The following is a 14790-nucleotide window of genomic DNA, read 5'->3' as shown; positions in this document are numbered from 1 at the left end:
TTTAGCATCAGTTTGAAGCACAAGGTCATGTACTCCACATTTGGCCCAATTGTGGGAAAATTAGATTTAGTTTCCAATTATTCCAACAAGGCCTCCATCAGGATAATTTTTGCTCCCCGGAAACACATGATGGTGCTTTGCTGCATAATCAGAGTGGATCTCGCAGATTCAAACCTGTAAATGTCTCGGGCCATGCCAAAGTCTCCGATCTTAGCCACTCTGTCTGGCCCGGCGCAGGTAAGCAGGCAATTCCTGGCAGCAATGTCTCTGAGAAAACAACAAATGCAGTCAGAAGTTTAAAAATAAAAATACAATGTAGCAAAGCAATGGGCTCTTTGCATGTCAGCTTCCACATTTGTTTCCGGTCTATTGAAAATGCCACTTTACACTGGGTGTTTGTCCAAGGTAACAATTAATGATGTACATCGATCCAAAGCCCCAACAAGTAATCTGGAGAAAGGTTTTAAGATGTTCGCCTTGTTATACATTCACATATACGAAGGTGAGTTTTACTTTCTTTACACTTTGTGGCTAACATTAGCATTAGCTTATGCTAGTAGGCAATATTCTCTGACATTTTTCTTGTAAAAAAAGAAAAATGTAAAAGAAGAAGTAAGATATTTGCACTAAAAACTAGACCAAAACTACTTTTTTTGTGAAATTGCTTATAAAAAGAGCGATTCAGATGAATCGATAAAAATTAACCAAATATTTAGGAGTGGATAGAAACTTCTGACAAGACTCATTACTCCTCTGCAACCTTCCTTACCCGTCTGTTTTATCAAAATATGACAGAAAATAATTTTTTTTTTTTGGTTTGAGTTTTACTCTAACTGATCATGAGTCTAGACCTGTGGATGAACTGGTTCTCCTCCAGGTATCGACACCCGCAGGCGATGTCTCTGGCCATCTGCAGCAGATCCCGCATGGTGAGAGAAAAGGTCTGGCCCTGGAAACGGCACAGCTCCGGTCAGCATGGGCCAAACGTACAGATAAAAACCATGCAGAGCTGCTGTACCGCTCGCGGCCTGTTCTGCCTCAGGAAGCTTTTCATGTCTCCGCCGGTCATCAGTTCCAGCAGAATGAAGCGAGGCAGGATGTTTAGACTGACGCCGACGCAGCGCACGATGTTCAGGTGGCTGAACTTACTGTGAGGACAAAAGGTGGAGAAAAAAAAGGCGTTTGGTTGAGAAGAGGTAAGTGCGAGCAGAAGCTTTATTAAGGACTATATAATTGATTTTGCTCAATTCCTGAAATCAAAGCATGAAATGGATGTAAAATACACATTTCTGGTGTAAAAAAAATTAGACTAAAATGAAAATGTGTTTAACATGTAACCTTTACAACCTTTTTTAAATCTATAAAGGGGAAAAAATACAATTCTAAAGTTTCGATGAACACATTGGGCTAATTGTGGTGAGATCAAAATAAATCACCACATTCAAGCGGCACCGCTCCGTTTCACAGGAGTTTGGACCAAAGTTGTTCAAACGTTGAACAAAGTTTTTCAAAGTTGTTAATTGAACTTAAAAAAGGTCTGGTTTGATAGTTCTTACTTGCTTGATTGGGAAAAAAACCCCAGAAAACCAGATTGTTGATTGTTTTGTCGATTCTTATCAACAAAGACAAAATGTTGGTCACTTGAAAACTATGAGGCCTGTTTACGGGGGAGCGGAGTTTGCCAAAAAATAAAAAACTATAAATTTTGAGATTAATCTCAGAATTTTTCTAGAAATAACGTGGAAATGTTGGAAATGTGGGAAGGTTCAAAAGTCAAACATTTCTGAGTTTCTTTCTCGCAAACTTTCTTTTGACTTTTGGAGCTCAGAAATTTCCACATTTTTTTTCTTGAAAATTTCTGAGATTAATCAAAAACATTCCTGAGGTTTTTGGTGGAAATTTCTTCCTTTTTTCTATCTACAATGGCCCTGCCATAGAAAACACTTCTTGTGTTTAGTCAAAGTCTATTAAAGTAATTAAAAGAAGACTTTTGTTAATTTGAGTAAAAGTCATTGGGTAGATGTGGTTATACTTACTATGAAATTGATTTATTTTTATGTACAAAAATTACAGCATGAAGCATAATCTCAAACTTTTGTTTTACATATTCAAGGGAGGAAAGAGAACGCAAAAACATTTTTTGCTGCAATAATATTTCAATTTGTAAGGCTTTACCTTAATTAAAAGAAAATCGGCAAAGAACAGAATCCCTTAATAAAACAGAAAGGTGCTTTCATATTATTTCAATTAGCTGAATTTAATAAAATGTTGATAGTTATTGGTCAGAAACCAACAAATTATCATTGTCTTGATTATATTTTACAAGGATGACTACACTTTGTATTAGAATTATAGTTAGTTGATGATTTCTGGCCATAATATTAATAATACTGAATCAGTGCACTGTCAAAAAAAACAACAACATTAAAATGTTGGCGCAGCGTGAAGTGAGTGATAAAGCTTTCACCTCAGTGGGTAAATGTTCTGCCAGGCTCACCTCATAATCAGAGCCTCCATCAGGAAGTCCATTTCGTCCTGCTCGGAGCAAATCTCTGGAAGCGTCTGCAGCCGACAGAATCAGAGCAGCATTACTGCTATTGTCAAAGGAGTCCGGATAACAGAACCTAATCAGCAGAGCGCAGAAAGGCTGGCAACATCCTGCAGAGACCAACTTCCCCCTTTCATTGCTCTGGACCTGAGTGGATATCTTGACAAATATTCACTCAGTTGGTGCACAACTGGGATTTTGTTTTACAAAATTCTTCCTAAAAACTTGTTGTTTTTTGGAGCATGTCCATGTGGATTTATCAAAGATAAACCTTCGGTTTTCGCTGACCTTTATTGCCACCTGCATGGGGCTGCCATCGGCGCTCATTCCAAGAATTTGTCCCTCGTAGACTTCACCGAAAGCGCCATGACCGAGAGCCCTGAGAGAACAAAACAAAAACTTTTATAAGAAACTGAAACTAAAAATAATCAGTTGTTTTTAGAAGCAGCAGAGATCTACAGAAACACATGAACATGTGAATTTTGCATAATTTAAGCTAACTTCAAAGCAAAAAGAATGCATTTTCTTGTGAGTGTGTGAGATTAAGACAATTGTCCAAAAGTAGCAATCAAAAATTTCCCACTTGAGCACCTGTCCCCCAAAATGTTGGTGTGTGGATCAGAACCTGAGCAGGGTGATGTTCTTGCGTGGAACCTCCTTCAGGTCGCTGAGCGACGCGGCCTTGCCTGCGAAGCAGTAGTTGGGGTTGTAGTCGGTCATGATGGTGGAGGAGCGGATCTTGCTCAGCTTGTACTCTGGGCTCTGCAGACGCCGCCTTACAGCATGCAGGTCGTTCTTCCTGCGGTGCCACACTGCAGACAGAAGCAGAACCAGACGATAAACATCGTTACTTTTACTTCGGAGCTTTTAGAAAAGTCCAAACCCGGACTTTCTCTGGGAGCCCAGAGCTGCAGAGGCAGCCTCTGATCTGCCCGGGTAGGAGCGTTAACGCAAGGAGAAATCAAGCCGCGTCGTAGAGACACAGGAGGGTATCAAGCCAATTTAACATCAAATACACTGCAAAAACACAAAATGCTACCAAGTTGTTTTGGTTAGATTTTAGTCCAAATACCTCATTACACTTGAAATAAAAGCAAAACTAACTTACAAGTAACTTTTCAGCAAGAGATAGGAGCTTTTTAAGTTAGTTTAGATTAGGGGTGTCAAACTCATTTTCGTTTTGGGTCAAATCCAGATCATGAAGGCTCTTAAACGGCCGGTTGTGCCAGGATGTGTTGATAAAACCTGTTCACAAACTGTTAAAAATATCAATGAATTCTTAAAATGCAATATTATTATTAAACATCTATTCAGTCCCTGCAGGATTTCATGATTTTTTGTAATAAAAATCAAAGTGTTTGTGGTACTAATTTGGAAATATTTGTGCTTATTTATGACAGTAAATGTGACTTTTTATCACTCGCTGAATAGGCGCCTATAATCTGAGGATGAGGCACCTTTGAGAAAAATCTGCAATAAACTCCCAATTATGTATTAGCGCTAAAAAGTGCAGGGATTTGGTGATGCAGTTTCATGATAATTCGCAAGAAGCTGGAGGAACTGATTGATATAATTTGGCAGTAAACACATAAAAACTAAGATTTAAGTACACTTAGTGTTTAGTCTAGAATCTGTAGGGCCACATGGTTTAGATATTTCCTCTAGAATAAACCAAATATTTTGGTAATATTTTGTGTTTTTTCAGTGTATAGAGCATTAGAGCTATGTGGGATGGTTTCTCCTCGGTTAGCGCTCCTACTCGCCTTTGTCCCTGTGAGGTTGGACTCACCCGCCGTGGAGGGGCAGCCCACGTCCCCGATGCAGGTTGGTAGTCTGCCAGGGAGGGGGAGTGGCGTGCGGGGAAGGAGGAGCCGTCGAGCCATCGCCCGGTGCAGATGCTGGGGACTCGGGAGGAGGGGTGGAGGTAAGGACGGGAAGGAGGTGAAATGAGGAGGAAAAGGCAGGACGGGAGGAAGAGGAAGAGGAGGAGGAGGAGGAGGAGCACCCAGGGCACAGACTACCTCCCTGCATGGGGGAGAGCTCAGGTGGAGAGACACCATAAAGCTTAAGGGAACGTGAGGATTTCCTGCTGCTTTTAACAGCCACTGATTCATAAAACGGCTCAAAACTTTAAAGAAATATCTGTCATTTACTCCCTGCTTTATTTACTTACAGGCGCACAGATTTACCCACAATGCAGCTGGTTAAAAACATCACTCAAACACTCAGTTTTCAATCAAACACCTCTTCCTGAAGCCCTCTTCAACCCATTTTTAATTTTAATTTCCAATTGTTCCAGTTTTAGCTGAACAAAATGAAGGATGAGTTTCTTTTTATTCATAAAATGATTTTTATAAACATATTAGACTAATTAAAAAAAAAACAACCTTGGTCTGGTACTTCTCAGTTTGCCGTGTTACAAACGCAAACCTCTGTGTGTTTTACAGAAAATGTAGTTGTGCATGATGGGTTTTTTTGCAAAATAAAAACAGAAAAGTGTGATGTGATTTTCCCCCTCAAGCCAATTTTAATCCATTAACAGCTGCAAGTTGTTAGGTTAAACTCCATTAAAAATATACATAATCTGGATTAAATTTCACAGTTTTGCTTTGAGACGTCTATAAGTATTTAATCTGTTGTCTTTATTTGTTTTAAATGTAACTTTTCTTATAATATTTTATGTGAACACCGCAAAAATACAAAATCTTACCAGGGATTTTCACTCTAGTTTCTACTGCAAATATCTGGTAACTAGTTAGAATTTATTTGAGTAAAGTTTTTTGAAAAAGTTACTTGTAGGAGTATTATTATGCTGTACTTTTTACTTTTACTTTAGTAATTTTATTATGAACTATTTCTGCTCTTTCTTGGGTAAAATTTCTGGATTTTCTTCCCACTGAATGAAAAATAAACATGTTTTAACCAAAAATCCACCAGACACACACCTGCAGTTTTTGTTAAAGTTTCATCAGTTTTTTATTGAAAGAAACTGATTTGGAAACATTTTCTGTTGCCTGATTTTGTTATTTTTTGTTACTTATATGAATTATTGTCATTTTTGTCTTTAAAATACAAAATTTCCACTTATTTTTATAATTTGATCCCTCTGTGTAATTTTTGAATATTAAGAGATTCATTTGATCAGTCACTCAATACTTGAGTAGACTTTTTACCAAGTACTTTTTGACTCTTACGGCTACTTTTTACTTTTACTTGAGTAAAAATATGTTGAAGTAGAGACACTCTTACTTGAGTACAATGTTGGGCTACAAGCAACTTTTCAACAAGCTGCAGGAACTTAAGTCAATAATTCCTTAATATTGATTAAAAATGACTAGTTATATGTTAAAATAATCTGCCAGTCGAACAAGACATTTTAAATTATTATATGGGAAAAATGTGTTGTTTCACTGACAGATTATTTCACTTATAACAAGTACCTTTTTAATCAATAATAAGGAATTATTATAATAAAACAAACCACAAATATCTTGCTGAAAAGTTACTTGTAATTTAGTTTTCTTTTATTTCAAGTGCACTAATGTATTTGCACTAAAAACTAGATCAGAAATACTTTGTGTTTTTGCAGTGTAGGCTGTAAGTTTAAGTAAAACAGACAGAAAGACGTTTCCCCCAGCAGAGCTGCTTAAAATTCACCCAGGTTGTTAGTAGGACAAGAGAGAGAGCCTGCTTTTCATGCAACCTGAAAATCACTCCTCTGAGAATCAGATGAGTCAAACTTCAGGCTCTCCCTTCCCAGTTTCATGTTGCAGCTGTCAGAAAGTTGGTCTTATTTCCCCAATAATCCCCCACTGTCCTATTTTACTGCACATGGAGTTCTGTGCACAGCTGAATCTGCACTTAATAAAAGTCTCTACTGCGTAGCAGCTTGTGAAATCAGAGTTTTATAAGTCCGTGTCATGACGAATATTTACAGTGCGATGCAAATGTATTCATATCCTTTGAGCTTTGGCACATTTTGCTACATTCCAGCTGTAAAAAGAATTATATTTTGAATGGATTTTGTGTGATAGACCAACACAAAGTAATGTTTAATTATAAGGCGAAAGAAAAAACAATCTTTTATAAATAAAAATCTGGAACGCATGTCATGCATTTCCGTATTTAAGAACCACCTGTCGCTTCAGCTTTGACAGGTTTTGCTTTTTCATCCACATGATTTTCTCATTTTTCTTTGGAAATGCTCAGATTGGATGGAGAATGTTTATGAACTTTTTATTTCAAGGCTTTGACTAGGACATATGTTGATCCATGTTTCAGGTTGTTGTCCTGTTAGAACAGGAGTCCGCAATTTCTACACTCTAAATAATCATTTTTACTCCCAGGTCGGCCAAATAAAACTTGTTTTGAGCCGCAAAGGTCAAAACTTAAAAAAATAAATAAATAAAACAGACAACTTACAGTTTTTAAGATATATCTACTATAGGAAATGTGTTATTTTTAAAGATCTATCACTTTTTGTGTTTTTAGGATTTAAAATAAAGACAAACTGAATATTTAGCTAAAACAGGATGAATCTTATTTTACTGTAGAACAGAAAATTGTGTAAAAAAGTTTTTAAAAGTACAAGAACAACAAATGTAAAACGAAATTCAATGTAACTTGTGAGTTAGTTTTGTCTTATTTGAAGTGTGCTAAACAGAATTACTTTGTAATATTTTGTGTTTTTGCAGTGTATGATGCTGGATATAGATCCATGTCATATTTTTTGGATTTTATGCACTTCCATTTGTTGGCTTAATCACATAAAATCCCCCCCAAATCTAACAAATTTCTAGTTGTAATATGAAAAAGTTCAAAATACAAGAAAATATTTGCTGAAAGTCAGATTCCTGTTATGGTAAAAACAATTTTATGCAATTTTTTAATATAATATACTGTCTAACCGGACCGGATACAACCCCCAACATAAAAATATATATTTTTAATATTCTGCCACTCCCTCTCCTAAACACTACATCACAATGTGCAATTAGTGCTATTCTGTAACACATTTTCAGGTTTCAGTTTCATTTTCCTTGTTCCAAAACAAGTGAGAAGTCAGCCTTTACTCTTTGGTTCTAATCTTTACGTCCTGATAATCATGATTATTTTTTCCACATATGACATTTACTGCTGTTTATTTTCAGGTTGTACGTAACCAGGAAACTCTTCGCAGTTAAATGTCAAAGCTTTCTGCTTTAAAGACATTTACAGCATGTCATGCTTTCATCAGAACAATCGCTAAACTACAGGCACTAAATAAGACTTTGGTTTTTAATCATCACCCTTTAATCTGCTGTTTACTCCTCCATTCTCTTTGGATTGTATTTACATTGAGTCAACATAAAAGAGAGCATCAGCAGATTGACATGCTGTAATAAAAAGGTTCAGACTGTTGGCATCCTTTAACTCAGAGCAAAAGCTTTCCGCTCCTTTAATCTTCTGGCCACTGAAAGGGTTGTTTTCAAAGTTTCTCAGCCCTTCCAGTTGTTAGTAACATCTGAAAGCTCACGCGCTCACAGCCGGTGGAAGGAGGAGGGAACCGCCTGAGCGCAGAGCTGCAGGAGTCTCTTACTGAGGATGACGCCGGCGCAGACCAGAGCAACGCCGCTGACGATGATGGAGGCGACGACAGCCAGGATCAGCGACGTGGACAGCTGGCCTGGAGGAACGGGGCTTGGCGGGGCTGGAGAAACTGAAATAAAAAGGTTTTGCTTGTTAGTTTATAGGTTTATTTTGAGCCAAATACAATAAAAAGTAACAAACAAATATTACAGTATTTTCCGCACTATAAGGCGCACCACATTATAAGGCGCACCTTCAATGAATGACCTATTTTAAAACTTTTTTCATATATAAGGCGCACTGCATTATAAGGCTCATACAATAGACGCTACAGTAGAGGCTGGGGTTACGTTATGCATCCATTAGATCAGGGGTCTCAAACTCCAGTTCTCGAGGGCCGCAGACCTACAGTTTTTAGATGTGCCACAGGTACAAAACACTGGAATGAAATGGCTTAATTACCTCCTCCTTGTGTAGATCAGTTCTCCAGAGCCTTAATGACCTAATTATTCTATTCAAGTGTGGTGCAGCAGAAGCACATCTAAAAGTTGCAGGACTGGGGCGTGCCGTGGTGGCGGAGGGGTTAGCGCGACCCACATTCAGAGGCAACGTGGCCTCGACGCGGCTGTCGCGGGATCGACTCCTGGACCCGATGACGTTTACCGCATGTCTCCCCCCTCTTCTTCCTCCTTTCCTGTCAGCCTACTTTGAAAAAGGGACACTAGAGCCCACAAAAAGACCCCTAGCGGGGCGATAAAAAAAAAAAAAAAAAAGAGTTGCAGGACTGCGGCCCTCGAGGACTGGAGTTTGAGACCCCTGCATTAGATGGAGCTGCGCTAAAGGGAATGTCAACAAAATAGTCAGATAGGTCAGTCAAACTTTATTAATAGATTAGAAACCAGCGTTCTGAAAACTCCGTTCATTCCCAAAATGAATAAACAGCTGTTTTATTATTTTCCCCGAGGTAAAGTCAGTGACGTGGTATTTTTGTGACACAGTTTATCTTTTAACAACAGCAAGGTATAACATATAGTGGAGGGAAACTTTTCCTCGATTCAATAAACACGTAAAAAACAGTCTGATGCTGTTACGGTAAATCAAACATTAGTGCAATCACAATATAGATCCACTTCCACACCATTGATTCGTTCATGTTAAATTCTCTCACTGCTGCTCTATTCCCGTGTTCTACTGCGTGACTGATCGCCTTGAGCTTAAACTCTGCGTCGTAAGCGTGTCTCTTAATAGGAGCCATTTTGGGGTCTTTACACAAAACCCAGCGTGCACCGCTGGCTGCATCGGCGGCTGCTTTCCCCCCGTTTCTTCTTCTACGGGGGAAAATGAAGTCGGCGGCTGCTTACCGTAGTTGCGAGACCTGTTGTGGCTCAATATTGGCCCATATATAAGGCGCACCGGATTATAAGGCGCACTGTCGGCTTTTGAGAAAATTGAAGGTTTTTAGGTGCGCCTTATAGTGCGGAAAATACAGTGTGTGTATATATATATATAGTAGTTACTATATATATAGTAGCTTGTTTTAGGTAAATAATTCATAAATATTGATGAAAAAATTCTAGTTCTGCTGGCAGATTATTCCACCTATCATATGGGAAAAATTTATTTTTATAAATGAAATAGATTTTCATCAATATTAAGGAATTATTGATTCAAATCAAGCTCTTATATCTTGCTGGAAACTTACTTGTCTGTTAGTTTTGTTTTATTTTAAGTGTACTAAGATGTTTGCAGTAGAATTTTTTTTGTGTGCTTGTGCCGTAAAAACTCACCCGCAGCACTAACACACGTTACGTTGTCATTGGCCAGGAATTCATCGTCGTCACAGAGGCAGAGGACGAGATGAGTGTCTTCTTCCCGTTTGCAGCTCTGCGTCCGACAGTGGCTGCAGTTCAGCTCCACCTTGATCTCACACTCACCGTGACCCTCCATGGCTGGAAGGAGCAAAAACGGCACAGATTAAATACCTGAGAAAAAACAGCACAGATTAAATACCTGAGAAAAAACAGCACAGATTAAATACCTGAGAAAAAACGGCACAGATTAAATACCTGCTTGTGTCCAGAGCGCTGAATAAAACAACCTGAAACAGTCCAGAGCCTACAACGGAGTATTAAGGCCGGGATAAGAAAAATAAAATGAAAATATGAGAATAAAGTCATGATATTACCAGAATAAAGTTGCAATATTTTGAGAACTCTGGCATATCGAACAATTGCAGTAAAATGAGGAATGTTGAGCCTCTTATGAAGTTAAACTATGGTATTTGTTTTACAGATAAGTAAATACATAATCTGTAAACACAACAGATTTAAGTATTTACTGATGTGTTTACTACAACTTTATTCTGGTAATATTATAATATTATTCCTGTAATATTATGACCTTACTCTCTTATTATTTTGACTTTATTCTTGTATTACTTCTACAACTTTATTCTGCTAATATTACGATTATTCTGAAAATATTATAATTTATTTATCCTATTGTTATGACTTTATACTAGACTTAGTTTGACTTTATTCTCATACAACCTTTTTCTGGAAATATTACATTATTATTCTTGTAATATGACTTTATTATCATACTCTGACAACTTTATTCTCATATTATTTTGACTTTATTCTTGTATTACTTCTACAACTTTATTCTGAAAATATTATGACTTTATTCTTGAAATATTAACTTTGTTCTCATATTATTACAACTTTATTTTCATAATTTTAAAACATTATTTTATTTTTTAAATCTTTTTTTCTTAGCCTGCCCCTAATAGTCCGTCATAAACACCAGACCTGTACCAAAGCAAAAGCAGCTTGGAGAAAGTCTGCAGTGTATTAACAAGCTGTGACGTTATTATGAGCTAAACTGGGTGTAAAGTGAGTAGAAATTAGGGATAAAGATGGATGTTAATTTGTTAATCTTAACTATCCTTGGAATCTGAAGTCTGATTTAATGGCAGACAGAGAGAAACTGTGTTTATGTGTCTCTTTCTCCAGAATATGCTTGGTGGTTTCAGCTGCATGTTGTTTTCATTGTTTCTCTTCTGGTTTTACATTCTTATCTGAGATGTTGCCCGTTTCTCCGATTGTTTCCTTAACATGATGACAGATGCTCTGAGGTCCAGTGGTTTGGAGTTCCTGTATGAGGTTTTTCCACTCCACAGTTAGCTCAAAAAATGAAAACAGTCCAAAGAAAAATAGTAAAAAAGATAAATAAATGAGTGGTGAACATGGTTTGTGGGAGCTGCAGCGATCAGGTTGCAGAATATTTGAAATCCACCATGACAGCCTGCTTCAAGTGGGGATTAATAGTTATTATATACAAGGATATCAAACAGCTTAGATAACAATTTATTTTGTTTTCTAATTCATTAAAAATTTACTTTGACCCTTTTAATGTGTAAATTGTAGCATTCATAACTTTGCTGTTACCTTTGGGTTTTTTTTTTTTTAAATAAATTCTTAGTACATATTTACAAAATTCTTGAGAAAATCATTTTTGACTTACTTTAAATATAATTCTGTGCACATAAAAAAAAAATTATACTTTAATTTGAAGAATATATTGAAATCCCACAAACTTTAATGTGGGATTAAAGTTATTTAAGTGGAAATGATTTGTTATTTTATTTTACTGACTGGTTTATATATAATAATATAGTTGTGTTGTCATATAAAAGCACAGATCTTATTATATTTTATAAACAAATGGTTTGCATATTAATGGTTAATATTTTTTACCTCTGCCAACAAAAATTATTTTGCTTAAGTTAGAATGAATTAACTTTTATCTTTTAGATATTTAACTGAACTTATCAGTGAATTTCTTTTCATGTAAGCTATACACTGTAAAAAAAAACCTCTAATTTACTGTAAAATATGGGCATATATGGTAAAATCCGTATAGATATGATCAAATTCTGGCAATCACAGACGGAGGTATTTTAGCGTAGATAAGAAACTTTAAAAAAAACATTTTTAAACCGTGTTCTTACTTATTTCAGGGTTTTTGGAGCGTTCATTTAGCATCTTTCGGTCTGCTGTTGGGGTAAATTTGTCTTCAGGGTCATGTTTGAGATGTAAAAAAAATATTTTTTACTTCTAGACTATTTTCTGCACAGTTGTAAACTGCTGCAATCTCCTTTCTGAAGGCTCCAATCAGCTCTCTTATTCTCCAGATGGAAAACTGTAAGATTTTTTTTACAATTCTAATGTGAATAAATGTGGATGTGTCCTAATTTACGAAAAATGTCAAAAAATCTGTCTTAAAATGTTTAAATTTCATTTATTTTTATCTGTTTCAAATAGCCGACACCCTTTGATTGCAATTGCATTGTCTTTTTAAATCTTATTTTGTACCTAATCTTACTATGTATTTTAATTTTATGTTTGTTTTTATGTTAAATTATGTAAAGTGATGTTGAGTGTCGAGAAAGGTGGCTACAAATAAAACTTATTATGTACTGTTATTATTTTATTTAAATGTTTTTGTTCTTTTCTCTAATTTTACATACTTCTGTTTGTTAGTAATCTTTTTTGTATGCACTAATCTGTGAATTAATAATTATAATAATTTCTAAAAGTCTATTACAATTGAAATCAAATACCCATGTGTCCATTTATTTTAGGAAATAAATGGACACATAAAATGAATATTTTATATAAAGATTTAAAGCGTTTCTGAATATATTTCACCTCTTGCTGCATTTTATAACTAGTCATTTCTTTAAAAAATAAATTTCCTCTGAAGGTTAAACTACTAATTGTTTGTGTTGCCTTTATTTGCCATTCATCCCCAGTGACATGCATTCATAGACATTTTAAATCTAAAATTACAACAAAACAGAGCTTCATTGTTTCTCCACCAACAGAGGGGGAAATAAGCTTGTGTCTTGTGTCGTATTATAAACTTCACCCTAAATTACAGACAAGAGGACAACTGAACCACATGACAGATAAACATATTGGCTTTCAAATTGAATTATCATGATAACGACCCGCTTTTTTTCATATGAGGCGTTTTATGTTGCTGATCCAGTCGTTGTGTTTGGGAGCAGCGCTCAGCAGAACAACAACGTCTTTCAGGGGAGGAAGGACGTCTGTCTGCCGGCGCCGGGGGCAACCGGCTGCACGAGGCCGCGAATTAGCCGACCGCTTTCCTGTTCCTCAGCCGGACTTAATGAGAATCAGATGGCCACCGTTCTCAACATAAAAACATTCGACATACATTCACGCTGCTGCGTCCTTCAGATTTGACTGATAAAATGAGTTTACTTTTACAGGAAAATCTTCTGCAAGGATAAACTTCATATACAAAGTTTATTTTCACATATTGGGACATACAGTGTAAAGCATTTGAGCCGCATTTAGTTGTGTCTGCCATCTTCTACTCCAAGTCAAATAAATTTAGCGAGTTTTAGATTTTGAACCTAAATGAACACAGACGAACAGGCACACATACACTGCAAAAAGTACTTTTACAAGTACTTCTGGTCTAATTTGGTTCTGATGTTACAGAAGGGATCAAAGTTGGCTCAGTTAATTAAATTTGTCTTCCTTTTTCTAGTCTTACCCCTTTTAGAGAAACTTAAAATGCTATAACTCCTTATTCTAGGCTCTAATTCGCCTTGGACTTCTTATTAACCAATAAACTGTTGATAAAAATTAAACTTTATTCAGTTTACATAATATTTTTTTATTTTACCCCTCAAACATCAAGTTTAAGCTGCACACTGCAAAAACACAAAATCTAACCAAAACATTTGTCTACACTGTAAAACATTTGAGCCACATTTAGTTGCATCTACTATCTTCTACTCTTTTAAGTCAAATAAATTCAGCAAGTTTTAGATTTTTAATCTGAATGTGTGAGTTTGTGAAAGATAAACTTACAGCAGTAAGTAGTGTTAACTTTTTATTCATTTTAGTTGAATAAACTAAACTTTTTAGGTTAGCACTTAAAAAACTTACAGAAGAAAAAGACAGGAGTGGGAACTATTTCCCAGAATGCTTAGCGGCATGTTTCTGTATCCTGAGAGGGAAGTCCATTACATTGATCTGACTCTTGCTTGTTATTAAAGCAAATGTTTATTTTAATGTCCTGCTCACTCAAAATGTTTTTGAGCAGAATTCATTGTGACGTTTCAGAAAATTCATTGTCAGATCAGAAATTTTGTTCATGCAATTTGAAACAAGAATTTAAATTATTCTAAAGTAAAATGAGTCGTTATCTTAACTTCATATTGTGAGTAAAAATAATAGAGAAATTTGTGCTCTAACTTGGTGAAGGCAGTTTGTTTTCTCGCATATTGTGAAATAATTATTTGGTTTAAGTTTAAACTCACAATTCAAGATTAACGAACTTAAAAAACAATGTTTAGACAACTTATTTCTTGTTGTTAAATCAACTTCATGAACTTTAATTTCTGAGTTAAAACCAAAACAATTTTCTTGTTGACTTAAATTTTATTTTCAATTTAAACCACCTTCAAATGTTTTACAGTTTAAAAGAATTCCCAATGGTTCACAGAACTGGTTTTTAATCCTAATTTAACAAGAAAGTTCTTTAAAATATATGCTGCAATAGTCTTTCCATATTCTACAAAGAGTTTTTATTTACAAACCGTCAGTATGAATGGAATTTATTTGGGTTTCTCT

General features: G+C 35.9%; 1 protein-coding gene across 1 annotated transcript in view; it reads right to left on the bottom strand.

Annotated features, from left to right (window-relative positions):
- Positions 1-14790, bottom strand: part of ltk (leukocyte receptor tyrosine kinase) — a 51494-nt gene that overhangs the window by 3997 nt on the left and 32707 nt on the right. Inside the window, exons 18-25 of the mRNA XM_032547625.1 lie at positions 9904-10065; positions 8127-8246; positions 3174-3360; positions 2837-2927; positions 2498-2562; positions 1019-1148; positions 852-949; positions 175-267 (exon numbers count right to left, since the gene is read on the bottom strand). Of these exons, the coding sequence (XP_032403516.1) occupies positions 175-267; positions 852-949; positions 1019-1148; positions 2498-2562; positions 2837-2927; positions 3174-3360; positions 8127-8246; positions 9904-10065 (946 nt within the window). The remainder of the gene's footprint in view (positions 1-174; positions 268-851; positions 950-1018; positions 1149-2497; positions 2563-2836; positions 2928-3173; positions 3361-8126; positions 8247-9903; positions 10066-14790) is intronic.

Source organism: Xiphophorus hellerii, chromosome 19 (genome assembly GCF_003331165.1).
Source record: "Xiphophorus hellerii strain 12219 chromosome 19, Xiphophorus_hellerii-4.1, whole genome shotgun sequence".
NCBI classification, from domain to species: domain Eukaryota; kingdom Metazoa; phylum Chordata; class Actinopteri; order Cyprinodontiformes; family Poeciliidae; genus Xiphophorus; species Xiphophorus hellerii.
Note: the sequence above shows the minus strand (reverse complement) of the source record. Positions and strands in the feature narration are given on the sequence as shown.